General features: G+C 40.0%; 1 protein-coding gene across 5 annotated transcripts in view; it reads right to left on the bottom strand.

Annotated features, from left to right (window-relative positions):
• The window catches only part of chd7 (chromodomain helicase DNA binding protein 7), a 250,095-nt gene that overhangs the window by 101,634 nt on the left and 128,531 nt on the right, over nucleotides 1-19,930 (bottom strand). For all 5 annotated transcript variants that reach the window (XM_078216215.1, XM_078216216.1, XM_078216213.1 and 2 more), the window contains exons 5-8: nucleotides 7,931-8,050; nucleotides 3,928-3,987; nucleotides 3,070-3,125; nucleotides 552-669 (exon numbers count right to left, since the gene is read on the bottom strand). In XM_078216215.1, the coding sequence (XP_078072341.1) occupies nucleotides 552-669; nucleotides 3,070-3,125; nucleotides 3,928-3,987; nucleotides 7,931-8,050 (354 nt within the window). The remainder of the gene's footprint in view (nucleotides 1-551; nucleotides 670-3,069; nucleotides 3,126-3,927; nucleotides 3,988-7,930; nucleotides 8,051-19,930) is intronic.

Below are 19,930 nucleotides of genomic sequence, written 5' to 3'. Positions count from 1 at the left end.
GAAAATATAGGGAGGAGGGAGAGTCCGATAGACAGAGGGAATGAGTGAAGAGAGCGCCAATGTCATCACATGATAGCACAAATGTAAACGCATGAGCAAAGAGCAAGTGAACCAAAGATAATAGACAACAGGTAGAGAGGAGATACAATGAAGAGGAGATTTGTGGAAAGAGGCAGAAATTGTATAAATGTGTGGAAGGCAGAGAATGGAGAAATAAAATTTAGTTTTATAAAATGTTTCATCCAAGCAACACTATGGTAGATCAAAAACAGAAAATGCTGGAAATTCTCAGCGGGTCTGACAGCATCTGTGGAGAGAGAATCTAGCCAACGTTTCGAATCTGGATGACCCTTCGGCAGAGCGGTGCAGTGCAGTGCTCTGACAAAGGGTCATTCAGATTCAAAGCGTTGGCTCTATTCTCTCGCCACGGATGCTGTCAGACCTGCTGAGATTTTCCAGCATTTTCTGTTTCCGATTCCGGCATCCTCAGTATTTTGCTTTTACTATGGTAGATTCAACTAGTCCCCTATAATAATGAAGCAAATACAGACCTCAGTGAGAAATTTATTCATTTGTGCCTGCTTTGCTTTGAAGCGTTTAATCTTCTGATGAATTCTCTTGTCCTTCGCCAGCTGCTCCACTGTGGTCCACTGACAATGAAGGTAAGAACTTAACAGAGAAAAAAATTACCTCAGATTGAGGGAGTCTATTTTACCAAGGAAAACTATGAAATACACAATTACTACATACTAGACATTTATAAAGTGATGCTACAAGAAATAACTGCTTAATCATACTTTCCTGGGGGCGGGGAGAGGGGGGCGAGGCAGGAGAATATTTCAAATCTTCCAAAATATATTCCAACAAATAATAGATCACAGAAATATTAATTCATACAAATCATAATACAGCAGCTCAAAGTCTTCAAAGACAACTTACCTGAAAAGGCAACAAAACATAAAAGTAAGGGCCTTCCAAACTCATTATATGGCAGCTGACAAGCTGTCACTCATAAGTCTGTTATCACTTAACTTTCTTTTTTAAAAACGACAGGTAAATCTTAAAATTAGGCTCCATTATTAATACTATACTCTCGGACTAAATTTATTAGCATTGTCAGAAATCTATTACCAACAAATAGAGCTCAGTGGCCTCCATGCCAAAATTGGCCCAGAGAAAAAAAAAAATCAAGAAACGCAGTTCAGGCAGCTGTTTATTCAGAAGACAGATAGACTGCTTTACATAACATCTTTGAAACATCTTCGAGAGCACTTGGGAATGAGCAACAAATGCTGACATTGCCAGCAACACTCATTCTATGAAAGAGTAAACAAAAGTTCTGACCAGAATAATTGTCTGCCTGTTAAGTACATCTACTTATATCTGCATGAAAAAGTTAAGAAAATCATAGCTAGCAAAATTAGGATTACACCACTGCAAGTTATTTCATATAGAAGTACCAAAAAGCTGAGTGACATTATTTTTCTATTCCTTTCTGTGAAAGATACTTCACAAATTAAAGTACATGAACTACAGCAGAAAGCAACAAAGTCCCAGGTTCAATATTTGGCTGATTCCTATCTTTTGATAGGAATCTCTGAACAGTAGGATGAAGTGGAGAAAAATTACCAGGTGGCCTGTGGTTGGCAACACCAATGCCCAATTATGCATTAATGGACCTAAATCAGCTGGTCTGTACAGAAGCCAGTAGATGTATTGTCGATCACTGTCTCAGAATAGAAAGGTAAAATACTTGCAAGGGCAGGATCCCAAATCCTGCATGATCCCAAATCCTATCAAGGGCAAATCCCAATTATACCAACCTATTGATTTCCTTAAACTCCTTTTAGCACTACCATCAAGTGAACAGTTCTTGTGATAGTCTTGATCCTAGAAGATTTTGGATCATGATCTCGGTGTAAGATCATGTGGCTCAAAATTCCATATGAAGCAAAAACTAGCACTCAAGTTCTTAAAGTCAGCCATAGAACTTTTATCAGCAATCAGTGCACTTGTATATTCTCAAGCATTTCAAGACATCTGAACAAAATGACATATAGATGCAAATATTTTAGCTATTTTGTTCATAAAAACAAAGAAAATTGTCAATTATTCAATGTTATGAGGAACACGTACAATTTTGCAACATACCTTTTCCTCAGCAAAGAAAGCAGTCACGTATCAAAAATAATTTGGGTAGGGTAAGAACTGGACTAGACACCATACGTAACAACACCTGTTAGACGTAGGTGTAAATCCGCCAGGTTTGTTAGCCTCATCCACCTGCTGACAATGATTCTGTCCTGTAAATCACTTTGCTCATCCACTCCATGACATTCTCTTTTTGATCCTTCTTCTCCTACTTTATCACGAATCTGCATAAAACCCATTACATCCTGAACATTTTCAGTTGTTGGGGTCTGCCACCTTGCTTTGCCCCAGTCAGGATATTATGGTATAAGCCATTATGAGCAATACTGACAATGGGGCAGAGGGTAATAGAGGGGGTGGGCAGAGTGGAAAGGAATGAGAAGATTGGAAAGGGGGAAAGCAGTAATGAGTGAAAGTGAAAAACAGGTAAGGGTCACAAAACCTGTTTCTCTCTCCACAGATGTTGTCTTGGTTAGCTGAGCATTTCCAGCATTTTCTTTTTATATTTCACATAATTGAAGGGTTTATGTTAGAAATATTTTTAAAACTGTACGGCTTCAGGTTGTGGACAGTAGATGGCAGGCATTTCATTGTTCATTCCTTACTTCTTTGGTGCTTTCATCTACAGTTTGTTAAATGCTTTTGGAGATATTTCTAAGAGATAGCAAAGTGTAAAACATGCAGAAAGTTTTTCAATAGGAGGTAGCCACCATGAGGCTTTCATGAGAACATAGAACAGCACAGAACCCGAAGGTCATTAATTTTCCACTCAATAACTTCCAAAATCATGCTCAGGGCAGAAGCCTTATGGGCTTACAAGGAATTTTCATCAATCTAAGTTATGGTACAGTGTCACCCATTCGGGGAAAGACTATTGAACACCATTTCAGATTTAAATTTCACCATAAACATACTTACTAGTTTTTGTATTTGACAAATAACTCTTCTACTTCCATTTCTTCTCCAGACTCAGTCTGAAATCACAAGCACATTTTAGAATCTGATGGCAACACAACCGTTTGTCACTGTCATTTAAATCTCCAGGCAATACACTGTAAAGTGGTTAGGGACATAGTTGTAATGTGCTTAAGTAGAATTAGAATGCAAAGAACACCAAAAAGTTTCCTTCGGCAGGGATTACTTTCTTTCTCCCCCCTCACCCACCCCCCGCAATACCCCTACAAAAAGCTATCAGTTCCAACCACTCTGCTTACTGTGTCAACCAACTCATGAATCATTTTATCTCCTCCTTAACCACCAGCTACTTCATTCACAATAACCTGACCTCGACCTGGCTTCCTGCCAAACCCACAGCGTTAAGCAGATGCCAAATGTACCATTTCCTGAGGCAGCAGCCAGTTTGCAGCTGCACTACTGGAAGCCACATGTATTATTGTTGGCAATCTTAAAAACTAATCTCAAAAAGTGTGACAATTTAAAATGTAGCCCCTATTTTACCAGTGAAAATTTAAAACTGAAACAGAAGCTAATAAACTCAATTATGTATTATTGTTTTCAGGATAGGGTACATTTTACATTGATGCATTTTCAGTATCATTCGTAGTACAAAATTGCAATCAATCCATATAAATCAGCCACCACTAAAAAGATCCAAATATGCTCAGATTTTGACCTGCTACTGTTACACGGCTGCCAACTGTTCCTGGCAGATCAAAAATCTATACTTCAGGTTGAAAATTGAGAATTATGAAAAGACCAGTTAGTCAATCACTCTCCATCTGCTAAACTTTAAAGCAAGAAAATGTTAATACTTACAGTTTTCTTCACTAGTCGCATGCTCAAGATCTTTTCGGTAACTGGACCAGCTGCAGATTCCTAAAAAAAAATTAATAACAAAGACTGCAGAAAATCTGATTATATACATACATGAATGCTTATAATCACATGCTCCTTCCAAACAACCTCACAGGTGGCTTTGTAGCACCACAGTCTGAAAATCTGAATAAATTGGCCATATGTACTCCTTGCAAGGAAATAAAGCAATGGATTTGAGGGAAAGGGTATTAAACATTTAGAAAATTGGAACAGAACAATTTTTGCATGTGATTTTCCAATTAGTTAAGAATCTAGTCAACTATCAAAATTTAAATCACTGGTATATAAATCGGTTTAAAATCAGTAATTTTTAATCACAATGGCAGTTTGCTTCATTCTTTAGGCCAGCCTTTTAGATGGTTTCCTTGTATAATTTGCACATTGCAGTAGTTCTTATGAAGGAAGTGGTTTGCATCAAAATACTAAGTATGTCGTAAACTTGCTCAGTGCTACACCAAATAATGTAGAGTATCTATGGGTTATATTTAAACAAACTGCCAAAATAACTTGGAGTTAGTACTTATTGTTTGAGATTTTCAAATCCTGCATATAAACAATTCCAACAACTCCCAACAGCATTCAATCTCGTGTCAGCCACTCAAAGAAACAATTATATCCTACCATAGAATATCTTTTATGCTATTTTTTTGTAATGGCACACTCACTATAGAACATTCTAGTTAGAACCAAAGACTAAAAGATGAACCAGAAAGAAAATATTATTTAGCAATAAATTCAAGTTTGTTTCCTTCCTGAATCAAACACCATGCAGTGAAATATACTCACATGGTAGGAAATTATTGCTCAGGCCCTTGATAGGTCAACACAGACATTCATTCTATTTTATTTACAGGAGTCTTTTTTGCACATATCTACTTTTATTTGATGGGGGGGGGGGGGGTTAAAAATCTGAGATTTGACTCAAATAGATTTAAATGTACTTTTATAATATGCTGATTTTGGCAGTGTTTAGGGCTTGTGAGGTAAGAAATACAGAAAAAGATCATGGAATAGGCACAGTAAACTCAATTCTGCTCCTGAACTAAACACAGCTGCAATTAGGGTCCACTCCTTACAGAAAACACACTTGTTACTGAAGCAAAAAAGAGCTGCAGAAATACTTGCATTCAGTTGGGTTTTAAGTCCACAAGGTAGGAAGGAAAGAAATTTGTATATTTTCTAGTGCCCTTTAAAACCTCAGGACATCCCAAAATGCTTTATTGCCAATGAAGGGCAATCACTGTTGTAACGTAGGAATAGTGACAGCTAATTAGCTGCCACAGCAAACTTCCAGTTACAGAAATACAATGGCCAGATGATCTATTTTAGTGTCACTTGAGGGACTGTTAGCCACGAGAGAGAGAATGTCTTCTGCTTCCAAAGAGACTGTTAACGCTGGAAAGGCAAGGTGGTATATGACCAGCATTTTAAATCAAAGGATTATCTATTGCTGCAAGAGATCATCTTGAACTCTGGCTCTAAGACATATCATCAATTCTGCAGACACTGTCTGTGATTTAATGGAATCTGTCAGAGTGGCCACGAATGGGAGGGGTGTGGGGTGGGGGAGAAGGAGAAAAGAGAGGGGGGGGGGGGGGAGAGAGAGAGAGGGGGGGGGGGAAGAGAAGAGAGAGAGAGAGAGAAAGAAGGAATCAGATAGAGACGGGAAATACCCACTTCCAATTCTTGCCTTCCACCAAACTATCCTCAATTTAGTGGAGAGTGGGGGACAGCTCAACGCAGGAATCCTACCCGCTGACAGCAGAGTGTCAATGAGGCTTATTAATGAGTACTTAGAGCCAATTATCCCCAAGCTTACTGGAATTGAATGGTGGCTCAGGGATTTAATAAGATGTGCATGGGTCTCCCATGGCTCCCAAAGATCAACCAGCAAACCTAGTTGGGTTTGTCTGTGGCCTAGTAGGAGCGAGGGAGGGGTCTCTCATTAACAGGCACTCTGCCCAATCAAAGGCCCCAGGCTTTGGAAGTGAGGGTAGTGGGGGGATTGCTGAAAGCTACATCTATCTCCCCTGCTGTTCCCTCAATAGGGACCCCCTCATCTCTCTCTCTCGATCCCACAATAATCCCTGAAGTTCGCAGTATTGCTGGCAGCATCCATGGCTCCCAATGGTGCTGCCAACAATGGACAGCTGCTAGCCTCTGATTAACCAGAAGCTTTCTGTCCTATTGGCAACTAGATGAGGTGGGAAGTCCAAAGGTAGCCAGTTAAGTGCCTGAGTGCACTTAAATTACTTTAAGCATCCTAGACAGAAGCAACATCCCGCTACCCGCCCCCCCCACCCCCGATATTGACAACTAATATTTGATGCATTTCGGGTCTTAAATAACAGAACTTAAACCAATGTCTTGAGGTAGTCCTTTAAAGAGTACTAACCTTGCACTTCAAAAAGGGATCCCTTATGGAAGTTTGTAACCAGTGTTGGAGCTACACAAAATGAGTTTGCTCACCCACCAGAACGGCAGGACCTTTCCAACATAGGTTCCCATTCAGTTCCTTCCATCCACTTTTCATGCCCTCTTTTATCACTACATTTTCAGCTCATTAGTTCCTGCCTTTAGCTGCATCATGTTTCAACCAGCAGCCTGTAATCATCACCACCAGTAAATGCAACATGTGGCCTACATTCCTCACCTACAAATGATGGTCTAAAAGACATCTGAAGTTTGCTGTTCTGCAGCACTACACAGATCTCATTCCTTGTCCTTTTCATCTTCCTTCCATCCATCAGCTTCCACTCTAGTAACCACTGCTTTTCATCATTGTCATCTTTCCAGCCCATACCACAATCTGGATGTTTCCTCCAACTGGAACATCATAACCAACCAGCTTTCCTTAGCATATCAATTCCCATCCAAAAGGAACAAAGGTGAAATGATATTGAGAGAGTCGGGACAATTAAAAATAGAGGAAAAGAGAACCACAAAGAGGAAGAGAATCCAAAGGGCCAGGTACAACAAGGGAAAAAAGCTGCAATATACATACAATAACAGAGAATGTATGCTGACATATTATAACTATTGCCACAGAACATTTACTGGTAATGCAACATTCAAAGCATGGAGAAAACTTAATGTACATATTAACCTTATTTCTCATGTCATGATGTTTGAGAAAGGCTTTTGTCACGATTGTAAATTAAAATTGGCGAGTGAGTTACAACATCCCTTTTCAAAATGCATTGAAAGCATGGAAGTCAGGTTGTTGACAATGCATAAATCGATGTTACAGAATTAATGACACTGATACATGGTGAGGTGGTAAGCATTTCAATGGTACAAAACTATTGTATATTGGAACTTATTAGCAAAAAGAAATGTTCTTTTTGCAGTTCCAAATGCTGTCCACCGAGTGCCACTGTGGAGCACCGTTTGTTTAACCAGCAGCCATGTTATTGGGTAGTGGGTTATCGTTGATATTTGCTTACAACGTCAGTTGCAAATAAATCAAGTACTTCTCGTTTTTAAAAATGAAAAGCACAAAAAAGTGATAAAACAAGGGAAATAATGCATTAAGCACAGAAACTTAATAAAAACATGAGTGCATGTTTAAAGTCAGCTGATAATTTTAACAATGGTGGTAGCCAGATAATGGTTTTGCTCCAACAATGCAGACACTAGTTGTTTCATGTGAATTCATCAGGCTTTAGCTGTGAGTGATGGGTAACTAGCTCAGTATGATACAAAGTACTCAAAGGGCTTAATGATATGCACTTCTGTAACCGGAGTACACAAAGTTCTAACATGCAACAAATTTTCTGATTAGGATAAATAAAATTGTTCATACATCATTTCACCCAAGTCAAAGGGGGAAAATCAAAATGCTTGATTAGTCATATTTATACCTCACTTCTGAAATACAAAACTCAAAATATTTCAACTCATTAACTTAAATTGTTAATAGTCACAGACTTATGACCAATACCTGTTCGGACTGTGAAGTGCTTAATGGTGAATCTTTTCCTGCGTCGTCATCATCAGATATTTTAAATTCTAGGTCTTCCGTATATCGCTTTCTTTTCACTTGTCGACTAGAGCGGCGCTTCTGAAAAAGAGTATGGAATTTGTTAACAAAAACTTAGCTATAATACATTCTGGAAAGTTAGCAATGTTTGGCTGTCGACTTGATTCCAGTGAGAATTCAGAAAATTGAAAACATGCATGTACAAGCAAACAACTGGCTTGTGCATAAACTGTATGCTTAAGATGCTGGCGATGGAATAGACATAACAGAGTTCAGCTACAACATCGATTATGTGCAACATAAATGTGGTTTAATATCAGTCTTGGAGCATCTCTTACTGGACTAATGCAAGAGCAAAATACTGCAGCAATGCTGGAAGTCTGAAATAAGAATAGGAAATGCTCGAAATACTCACCTGGACTGGCAGCAGCCGTGGAGAAAGACAGAGTTGATGTTTCAGAGTGCAAATGAAAGATTATTTACCTGAAACATTAAACTCTGTCTCTGCACAATGCTGCCAAATCAGCTGAGTATTTGTAACATTTTTGGTTCTTATTTCTAACTCGATTAGATTTGGGAAAAAAATTCTTGCCAGTTAATGCTATTATTACTCTCAAGTGGCCACTGACAAACTTTGAATTATAAATCTAATAGGGAATTCCAAAGAAACTTCTTTACACTCAGTGGTAAGAATACACCACCAAAAGTGAGAATCACAGCACAGATGTATTTAAAAGGAAGCTAGATGAACAGAAGGTTAAAAGGAATAAAAGGTTATGCTGACAGGGTAAGAAAAAGAGGGGAGGGAGGAAGCTTCTGTGGAGCACAAATACCATAGTTTGTACTGTAAATTCTACATAATCAGTTATTTTTAAGCTGTAGGCTCAGCTCATAGGAACTGAGCCTACACATCTTTATAGCAGAGAGATGAGTAATTTCTATACTGGACACAAGACAAAAAGTGAACAATGGTGTAAACTCACCTGGACACCCGAAACAAAAATGTTAAAATAAAATGCATCAGTTATTGTTACAAGTATGAGGTTTCATAAGATTATGTTTTGGGACTTGTGATGATACTGTACTAATAATATATTTTATGTTTGGGGGACTGCTTTAAGAATCGGTGTTTTTCTGCAAGGGAGTTGATTTGTTTGCAATGAATGCACAGATGCTGAGAAAGTAGGATAATAATTCATCTTAGCTAGGAATGTGTTACTTTGTACAGTCAATGCACAAGTTCTCCTGGGCTTTCAGACTAGGTTGACTGAATCCTTGTGATTAGGTTAATGGGGAGCTAGGCTTGTAGCAGAAAAAACAGTTTCATTTTCATTTAAAAAAAGGCAATTGCTGGAGACGACTGGTTAAAGATAGCAGCCTTCTAGCAGTTTTCTCTCTACAAAGCTATTAACTGAAGTCAGAGCAAGTTTACTTGGATTTGCTAACTATATTTAAAGTGGAGTTTAAGTCTACAAGAGAAATATTGCTTAATGGAATTGACTAGCGGTAAGTTGGCAGTTAAGTTTTTTTTTTGCATGTTTAAAGATTGTTCAATGGTTAAGAGTTAAGTTGTTTCATTTTGTTAGAGATGCATTTATGCATGTGTTATGAATAAAGCTTATTTTGATAAAAGGATCCCTAATTTATTAGTGGAATCACTCCCGATGTAAATAGAAATATTGTTGGGGGTCTAGCCTGGTTTCATATAATACTTTGGGGTTTCTGATCTGACACCTGAACAGATTTGTCTTTTTTTAAACTTACGGTAATATGGAGGAATGAAGGGGAATTTTTCTGATAAGCCTGGATGGTTTGGGTTTTAAAGATTCAAAGGGGTCCCAGTTGTTTTACTGGGAATAAAGTCCAAGATGTTCACACCTATAAACAATGACCAAAGTATACATGCTATCATGGACAGACTGTTAGTTTTCAAAGTCCCAAGGCGTTAGGAATGTTGAGTTTCATCACATTATACGTTATGCTACATATTTAGTTTCAAGGTAGAATGATATTGGGAGTCGAAACGAAAGCTACTTATTGTGTCTACACAGGTAGAAGGCCCATGTGTTTTACATTGTCACTAAGAGTGTAAATATCTATGGGAAGTCACTAAGATTGGGTTGCAGGTTGTTTTCCTAAAAAATTCACTAAACTTCACAGACAAAATTAGTCTGCGAGAATTCAAAAGAAGGAGCAAGAGCTGAGAAATAGAGGCAGTAAGTCTCAGTGGTTCACCATGCAAGAGTGTGTGTGAGAGAGCGCACATTCAAATTGGAAGAGACCAGAATTGTGAGCAGGGGTCAAAATAATTTTATTTTTGGGGACTCTGAGAAAGTTAGCTAGCTTAATTTTATTAAGGGCTACTTTTTAATTTTCAGGGCTGTAGACATCTCAGTCACTCCAATCTGCAGCTGCTACACACTCACTGTTATAGTCCATTTTTAATGGAAGAGATGCAGAGGAACACCATGGCATTCCATTTTGCTCCAGTCTTTATTGTCTTGGTTATAACTGAGCTTTTTCTCATGAGTTTCCAATGGTGAGCCTCGGTAATCTCAGATATTAAACACTCAAATTTACCACTGCGAGTCACTAACAATGACAGGAGCAGGAATCATAGGCTGATTTTTCTCCCTCTCACTAGTCAAAGGATGCAAAACATAATCATACCATCCCTACCAACATCTCAGCCAAAATCAGCCACTCCAGCACATTTATCCACCAAGACACAACCAGGTTAAGAAATAGATTTATCACCAGATTCACCAGAGGATCCAAAATGCCATTAGAAACGAATTCACTATGTCAGGTAAAACAAAATAAAATTAATTCCATTATAAGAGAGACTTTTGGTTCCATGTAACTGTCATAAGATATGATGAAAAGACATTGGTGAGAAACAATCACATTTTAGGAAGTAAATACTACTCTCAAAGCGAAGCCAAATCAATTTGTTCAAATTATCAGAGGAACTCTGTTATTATCACAGGACTTAAATGGGATGGACCTTCCCTCTGCTGACTGCTGCCCAATGCATTCCCAGTGCAGGCAGCGCCCCCGGGCCTGCATCCAACCTTGTTGGGTTTTCAGCCATTTCCTCCATCTTTTATTGCTTCTTCTCCTATGTCTTCCCGAGGGTGTCAAAGTTTGATGGTTGAACAACTTGGACTTGTCATCCAGGATGCCTGCTCCTCAACCTCCATTAACAGGTTCCTTCCCTCCCATCCTTCCTGTTCCTCCAATCATAGATACTGTCCCTGGAAGCGCAAGAGGGAGGGAACATTTGATTGGAGGAGTTGGAGCAACCAACTTGGGAGAGAAAGAATCTGTGATTGGAGGAGTAGTCACCCACAGATTCTACCCCTCCCAAGCTCACTCCCCCTCCAATCATAATTTGCATTATCCTCCTGCTCTCTATGAGACACCTGCGCCTGTAATTATTCAGCCGTTTGTACAGAGCAGCCATAATTTAAAAAATATGTACCGAGGGGACTGTTTTTGAATTATTTGCCCCAGTCTTTGATTTTTCACAGGCTATTAATGGGGTTTTGCCTGTTGACCTCATGTATTTTGAATCCAGGTCATAGGAATTTAAAAGAAAGCTGGAAGATTTGCCTAGCTTTGGCTCCAGAGAGGGACCTCCAGGGTAAACCACACTGCAAAAGTTAGTTTGAGGAATAGAAGGCATCCATCCAGTTGAAAAAGGAAAAGGGACCTCAGAATCACTTTTGACTGGTTCCTGGAAATAGAGTAAAAACTCACCATGGAGCGAGACTTTCAGTTGGGTTAACGAATTAATAAAGGAAGTTTTCTATAGTTTTGAGCATAAGTTATGAAATAGTGCTTAGTCAATGTTGCTTTTAGTTTCTTAAAGTAAAAGTCTTAAATCTTGTCGTGCAATTACTTTAAATGGCCATTGGGAATTCAGTCCAAAGATATGCAAGTTAGGTGGATTAGCCATGCTTCTCTGCTTCTTAGTGTCCCAAGATGTGCAAGTTAGGAGAATTAGCAGCGTAAATATGTGGGGTCATGGGAATAGGGCTGGGGAATGGGCCCGAATAAGATACTCTGTCGGAGATTTGATGCAGACTTGATGGGCCAAATGACCGCCTTCTGCACTGTAGGGATTCTATTAAATTTCTTTTTAAAAATTACTCTGTCTCTAGGATGATCATAATCTGTTCTTTCAACTTTCTACACACCTTTCCCAGTTGACTGGATGACCTGCTACACATTTTGCCCCAAAGTAATTAAATGGCTATCTGCCCGAAGATGCATTGTGATATGACCGTCTCACCAACTATGGAAAATTACACTTTTAGAAACTGCCCTTGTTCCTGACTTTTAACTTAACCAATCTGTGCTCAATTCTATGGGGGAAGTCAGACATTTGAGAAAGGGTGTATAAATAAGATATCTTCAGAGTGGAATGGTGGCATATACTGGAATACCCAATACCTTGTATTACCACCAGTTTGATAACCGTAAACAATTATAACTGTAAATACAAATCTAGTCACTTATCAAGGATATACAAAGCATCAAAGATAAATCGAAAGGTTAATGATACTGCACACTAAATTACAGCACAAACCACATGCTCTTCCATAATCTCTCTACTACACCAAGCAAAACAATAAAAAATTCTTATAAGTAAGCCAGTAAGTGCCAGAGATTAAACTTGGATTTTAATAGCAACATTAGTATATGCTTTATAGGATGACGAAAGGTGCTGAACCATTGCACTGCAGTTAGAGGTAACCAAAGGCTTGGTTAAAAAACAGGAATATATATAAATATAGACACAAATAGTGCGCATACCCGATAGGGATTTGGTGATAAAAGTGAGGATTTTAAATTCAATCCATTGGAAGAAAGGGAGCCTATGTAGGTGCAAGACCTGATATGTTGGTTGAGTTTTAGATCTGTTTTAAGTTTAAAAATGATTGAAGATAGAAGTTGGAAGTCATAAAATTAGACTTAAGGGCTTCAAGAATGGTGTTGGTGGGTACTGAATAGGGTTGGACAGGACAATCTAATGAACAATCAAAATGGAAACATTTATTTGCAAGTGTTCAACAGAATTGATCATTTAGAATAATGGATAAATTGAATAAATTAGGTCATATGTTACAGATTTAATTTATATTGGACTACTGCACAATCTTGTAAATGGGTTTAACAAACTCCAATCTAGTTAATTACCACCCTAATTGCCTATTCTTAAATTATTAGCCAAGAGGTGAAGGTGTACTTGACAGTACTGGTCCATTTTCTGCTCACGGATGCTCGGTTTGCATTCTGCCAGGAGTGGATGGCTCCAAACCTCATTATAAACTTGGCCCAAACATGGACAAGAGATCTGAATTTCAAAAGCGAGACAATGGTGCGCCAAGAAGCCCTAGTAAAACTGAAGCGAGTGGGAATCAGGCAGAAAATTCTCCATTGGCTGGAGTCATACTGAATATAAAGGAAGACTGTTGGGGTGTTGGAGATCAATCATCTCAGACCCAGGACATCACTGCGGAGTTTCTTAGGCTAGTCTCATAGATCCAATTATCTTGAGCTGCTGCAATAACCTCCCCCGCCCCAACCACACAGCCCAAGGTCAGAAGTGGATATTCTTGTTGATCATTGCAATATTAAGTTCCAGTCACAACTCCATGCCCACATGCAACAGGTCTGGGACCATGTCCAGGCTTGGGCTGCAAAGTGTCAAGTAACATTTGCACAAAGAGGCAGGCAAAGATCATCACTGAGCAGAAAGAATTTAATCATTTCCTCATGATATTCAATGGCATTACCATTGTGAACCCCACAAACATCATTCAGGGATAACCTTTGACCAGAAACTCTCAGGACCAGCCATATTAATACTGTGGCTACAAGAGCACGACAAAGGCTGGGTACTTTGCAGCCAATGATCCACCGCCCGATTCCCAAAGCTTGTCCATTATCCAAAAGCACAATGACAACTTGAGACAAGATTATAAACTTGGGAATTTGGTAAGTGAGGGAATCTGGTGTAGTGAGGGAGGTGTTGTTCTGACATTTTACAAAAAAACCAACGGTGAGAGGGGGAGCCTGGGATTAGCAGTGGGATGAGAGAGATGAAGCTCTGAAGTATAAATTGGGTAAGCAGGTAATTGAGTGGTTGGTGAGTATCTCTCTATAAACTGGGGCAGTAGTTTAAATTGGTACTGAGATGACAGAAATCTTGTGTTGAATGTATAGCTTAATTAGTTAAACCACGATAAAAGTATATATAATAGTTGAGTGATATTTCTAAACCCAAATAAAGATGACAGGGCAGTTGATGTGGAATAGCTGTAACACCTGGGAGCTAGTGGACAAATCTGTACTCCATAGCAATCAGCCAAGGGGAGGTGTGGGAAAAATGGGTTTTGATTCATAGGGCACTGGCGCTAATACTGGAGAAAGGAGTTGTTGTACCTTCACCTGAACTATGCTGGGATAAGGTGAACTGTATAAGGCTGTAGAGAGGGCTGTAAAGTACAGAATACTGCAGTATAGAGGTATCTAGGTGCCCTCATACCTTAGTCACAAAAGTCAGCAAGTAATTAGGAGAGTAAATGGAATATCGGCCTTTATTGCAAGAGGGATGGAGTATAAAAGTAGGGAAGTCTTGCTACAAGGACATTAGTGTGTAGTTTTGGTCACATCACTTAAAGAGACATATCTGCTTCCGAAGCAGTTCAGAGAAAGATCACTTGGCTAATTCCTGGGGTGAGGGATATGTCTTATTTGAAAAGGTTGATCAAGTTGGACGCATACTCATTGGAGTTTAGGAGAACAAGTGGTAATGCGATTGAACAAAAGATTGAAGGGGCTTGACAAGGTTCATTCCAAGAATGAACATATTTTCGAAAAATTCCAATTATACCGTGAAAGTGCACTCATTAAAGGAAATCAATCAGAACAAGGGGAATGGAATATAGAAATAGGGAAATTTTGCTGCAGCTGTACAGGATCTTGGTGAGACTACATCTGGAATACTGTGCATAGTTTTGCTCTAATTTGAATAAAGATATCTGTATTTGAAGCAATCCTGAGGGGGTTCATTCAGCTTGTTCCTGGGATGAGGGGCTTATCTTATGAAGAAAGGTTGAACAGGTTGAGTCTATACCATTAGTGTTTAGAAGAATGAGAAGTGGTCTTACTGAAACATTTGCGATTCTGAGGGGACTTGATAGGGTAGATACTAGGGGACATGGTTTAAAAATTAAAGGTCTAAAACAGAGATTATTTATTTTCTCAGAGGGTCGTTAACAAGCGGAATTCTCTTCCCCAGAAAGCAGTGGAGACTAGGTAATTGAATTTATTCAAGGCTGAGATGGACAGATTTTTGATAGACAAGAAATCAAGGGTTACGAGAGGTAGACACAATATGGAGTGGAGACCACAACCAGATCAGCCATAATCTTATTGAATGGCAGAGCAGGCTCCCGGAGCTCAATGGTCTACCCCTGCTCTCAAGTCCCATGTTCTTAATCTATCCACCTAACTGAAATCCCTCAGCCTCGGAACTGTTCTTGTAAACCTTTTTGTGCACCTACTCTAATACTTTCACATCCTTCCAAAAGTGTTGTGCCCAAAATTGGGCGCAATACTCTAGCTGGGGCCGAAACAATATCTGACAAAGGTTTTCTCTAATTTGCTTGTACTTTTGAACTCTATGCCTCTATTTATAAAACCCAGGATACAACATGCCTTATTAACTGCTTTCGCAACCTGGCACCTTTAATAATTTGTGCACATATACCCCAGGTCACTCTGCTCCTGCACCCATTTAGAATTTCACCCTTTAGTTTATATTCCCTTCCCTCATTCTTCCTACCAAAAAACATCATTCCACCCTACTCCACATTTAATTTGCCAAGTCTCCGCCCATTCCACCTGCCTATGTCCTCTCAAAGTCTATCATTCCCCTCACAGTTCAGAATACTTCCAAGTTTGTATCGTCACCTGCAAAATAAATATGTTCAAGAAAAGCAGTGATCTTAGTACTGAACCCCAGGGAACCCCACCATAAACTTTCCTCCAGTCAACAAACAATTGTTCATCACAGCTCTGTTTCCTGCCACTCGGCTAACTTTGTATACATGCTGCCACTGTACCACTTATCCCATTTACTTCATCTGCTACAACTCTTGGAATTAGGGTTATTTACTTTAGGTAAATCTAGTTTTAGATGGGTTACTTCTGAAGTTTTTAGGAAGCAGGAACAGAATACAGTTTAGTTAGATAGATTATTTGAAATGGATAGATTTGACAGGGCAGGAAGTCACACCTATAAAATCAGTAAGCAGAGTTGAATTTTTTGCCAGGAAGTATTTACTTTAGAAGTGATCATTCAAATGTTGCAGTTGCTGGTCAGCATGAGATCACTGCAGTCCTTTAAAAGGAAATTGGAGAAGTTCGGAGATAACTCCTCCAATTAGAACATAGAACAGTACAGCACAGAACAGGCCCTTCGGCCCACGATGTAATATGACACAGTGTCTGGAAAGGCTCAGTAGACCAAGGTCCACCACACTACGAAAACAAAAAGGGACGGTCAATAGGGAATTAAAGGTGCTATATTTAAATGCCCGCAGTGTCCGGAACAAGATAGATGAGCTTGTGGCCCAGATTGTGACTGGCAGGTATGATGTGGTAGGCATCACAGAGACGTGGTTGCAGGGGGTTCAGGACTGGCAGTTAAACATCCAGGGATTCACAACCTATCGAAAAGACAGAGGGGTGGGTAGAGGGGGCGGGGTTGCCTTGTTAATTAGAAATGAAATTAAATCAATAGCACTAAACGACATAGGGTCAGACGATGTGGAGTCTGTGTGGGTAGAGTTGAGGAACCACAAAGGCAAAAAAACCATAATGGGAGTTATGTACAGGCCTCCTGACAGTGGTCAGGACCAGGGGCACAAAATGCACCACGAAATAGAAAGGGCATGTCAGAAAGGCAAGGTCACAGTGATCATGGGGGATTTCAATATGCAGGTGGACTGGGTAAATAATGTTGCCAGTGGACCCAAAGAAAGGGAATTCATTGAATGTTTACAGGATGGCTTTTTGGAACAGCTTGTGATGGAGCCCACGAGGGAACAGGCTATTCTGGACTTAGTGTTATGTAATGAGCCAGACGTGATAAAAGATCTTAAAGTAAGGGAACACTTAGGAAGCAGTGATCATAATATGGTAGAATTCAGTCTGCAATTTGAAAGAAGGAAGGCAGAATCAGATGTGAAGGTTCTACAGTTAAATAAAGGTAATTACAGGTGCATGAGGGAGGAACTGACAAAAATCGACTGGAAGCAGAGCCTAATGGGAAAGACAGTAGAACAGCAATGGCAGGAGTTTCTGGGAGTAATTGAGGACACAGTGCAGAGGTTCATCCCAAACAAAAGAAAGGTTATCAGAGGGGGGATTAGGCAGCCATGGCTGACAAAGGAAGTCAGGGAATGCATCAAGGCAAAAGAGAGAGCCTATAATGTGGCAAAGAGTAGTGGGAAGTCAGAAGATTGGGAAGGCTATAAAAACAAACAGAGGATAACAAAGAGAGAAATAAGGAAGGAGAGGATCAAATATGAAGGTAGGCTAGCCAGTAACATTAGGAATGATAGTAAAAGTTTCTTTAAATACATTAAAAACAAACGGGAGGCAAAAGTAGACATTGGGCCGCTCCAAAATGACGCTGGTAATCTAGTGATGGGAGACAAGGAAATAGCTGAGGAACTTAATAAGTACTTTGCGTCAGTCTTCACAGTAGAAGACATGAGTAATATCCCAACAATTCAGGAAAGTCAGGGGGCAGAGTTGAATATGGTTGCCATCACAAAGGAGAAAGTGCTAGAGAAACTAAAAGGTCTGAAAATTGATAAATCTCCGGGCCCAGATGGGCTACATCCTAGAGTTCTAAAGGAGATAGCTGAAGAAATAGTGGAGGCGTTAGTTATGATCTTTCAAAAGTCACTGGAGTCAGGGAAAGTCCCAGAGGATTGGAAAATCGCTGTTGTAACCCCACTGTTCAAGAAGGGAACAAGAAAAAAGATGGAAAATTATAGGCCAATTAGCCTAACCTCAGTTGTTGGCAAAATTCTAGAATCCATCGTTAAGGATGAGATTTCTAAATTCTTGGAAGTGCAGGGTCGGATTAAGACAAGTCAGCATGGATTTAGTAAGGGGAGGTCGTGCCTGACAAACCTGTTAGAGTTCTTTGAAGAGATAACAAATAGGTTAGACCAAGGAGAGCCAATGGATGTTATCTATCTTGACTTCCAAAAGGCCTTTGACAAGGTGCCTCACGAGAGACTGCTGAGTAAAATAAGGGCCCATGGTATTCGAGGCAAGGTACTAACATGGATTGACGATTGGCTGTCAGACAGAAGGCAGAGAGTTGGGATAAAAGGTTCTTTCTCAGAATGGCAACCGGTGACAAGTGGTGTCCCGCAGGGTTCAGTGTTGGGGCCACAGCTGTTCTCTTTATATATTAACGATCTAGATGACGGGACTGGGAGCATTCTGGCCAAGTTTGCCGATGATACAAAGATAGGTGGAGGGGCAGGTAGTATTGAGGAGGTGGGGAGGCTGCAGAAAGATTTAGACAGTTTAGGAGAGTGGTCCAAGAAGTGGCTGATGAAATTCAACGTGGGCAAGTGCGAGGTCGTACACTTTGGAAAAAAGAATAGAGGCATGGACTATTTTCTAAACGGTGACAAAATTCATAATGCTAAAGTGCAAAGGGACTTGGGAGTCCTAGTCCAGGATTCTCTAAAGGTAAACTTGCAGGTTGAGTCCGTAATTAAGAAAGCAAATGTAATGTTGTCATTTATCTCAAGAGGCTTGGAATACAAAAGCAGGGATGTACTTCTGAGGCTTTATAAAGCACTGGTTAGGCCCCATTTGGAGTACTGTGAGCAATTTTGGGCCCCACACCTCAGGAAGGACATACTGGCACTGGAGCGGGTCCAGCGGAGATTCACACGGATGATCCCAGGAATGGTAGGCCTGACATACGATGAACGTCTGAGGATCGTGGGATTATATTCATTGGAGTTTAGGAGGTTGAGGGGAGATCTGATAGAAACTTACAAGATAATGAACGGCTTAGATAGGATGGACGTAGGGAAGTTGTTTCCATTAACAGGGGAGACTAGGACGCGGGGGCACAGCCTTAGAATAAAAGGGAGTCACTTTAGAACAGAGATGAGGAGAAATTTCTTCAGCCAGAGAGTGGTGGGTCTGTGGAATTCATTGCCACAGAGGGCTGTGGAGGCCGAGACGTTGAGCGTCTTCAAGACAGAAATTGATAAATTCTTGATTTCTCGAGGAATTAAGGGCTATGGGGAGAGAGCGGGTAAATGGAGTTGAAATCAACCATGATTGAATGGTGGAGTGGACTCGATGGGCCGAATGGCCTTACTTCCGCTCCTATGTCTTATGGTCTTATGTTGTGCCGAGCTTTATCTGAAACCAAGATCAAGCTATCCCACTCCCTATCATCCTGGTGTGCTCCATGTGCCTATCCAATAACCGCTTAAATGTTCCTAAAGTGTCTGACTCCACTATCACTGCAGGCAGTCCATTCCACACCCCAACCACTCTCTGCATAAAGAACCTACCTCTGATATCCTTCCTATATCTCCCACATAATTGTTAATCAATCGAAATTTTGATGGATTACAGGCAATGGTCTGCAGAAGTTTGCTTGACTGCTTTAGGGCTTGAGGGGGGAAATATCCCAGCGATTTCCATGGGATTGGGCTTTTTTTGCCTCTACCAGAAGATAGCACAGGCAGTCCTCATTTTATGACTTTCGAGTTACAACGAACGGCATTTACAACGTTTATAAATTGACATCCCATTCCGACTTTACAACATCAGTTTCAACTTTATAATGCCGCACCAGCATATTCATACATGTGCACTGACATTTTGCACCAC

This window comes from Mustelus asterias, chromosome 7, assembly GCF_964213995.1.
Source record: "Mustelus asterias chromosome 7, sMusAst1.hap1.1, whole genome shotgun sequence".
In the NCBI taxonomy this organism is placed as follows: domain Eukaryota; kingdom Metazoa; phylum Chordata; class Chondrichthyes; order Carcharhiniformes; family Triakidae; genus Mustelus; species Mustelus asterias.
This window is presented reverse-complemented; position numbering and strand designations above follow the sequence as displayed.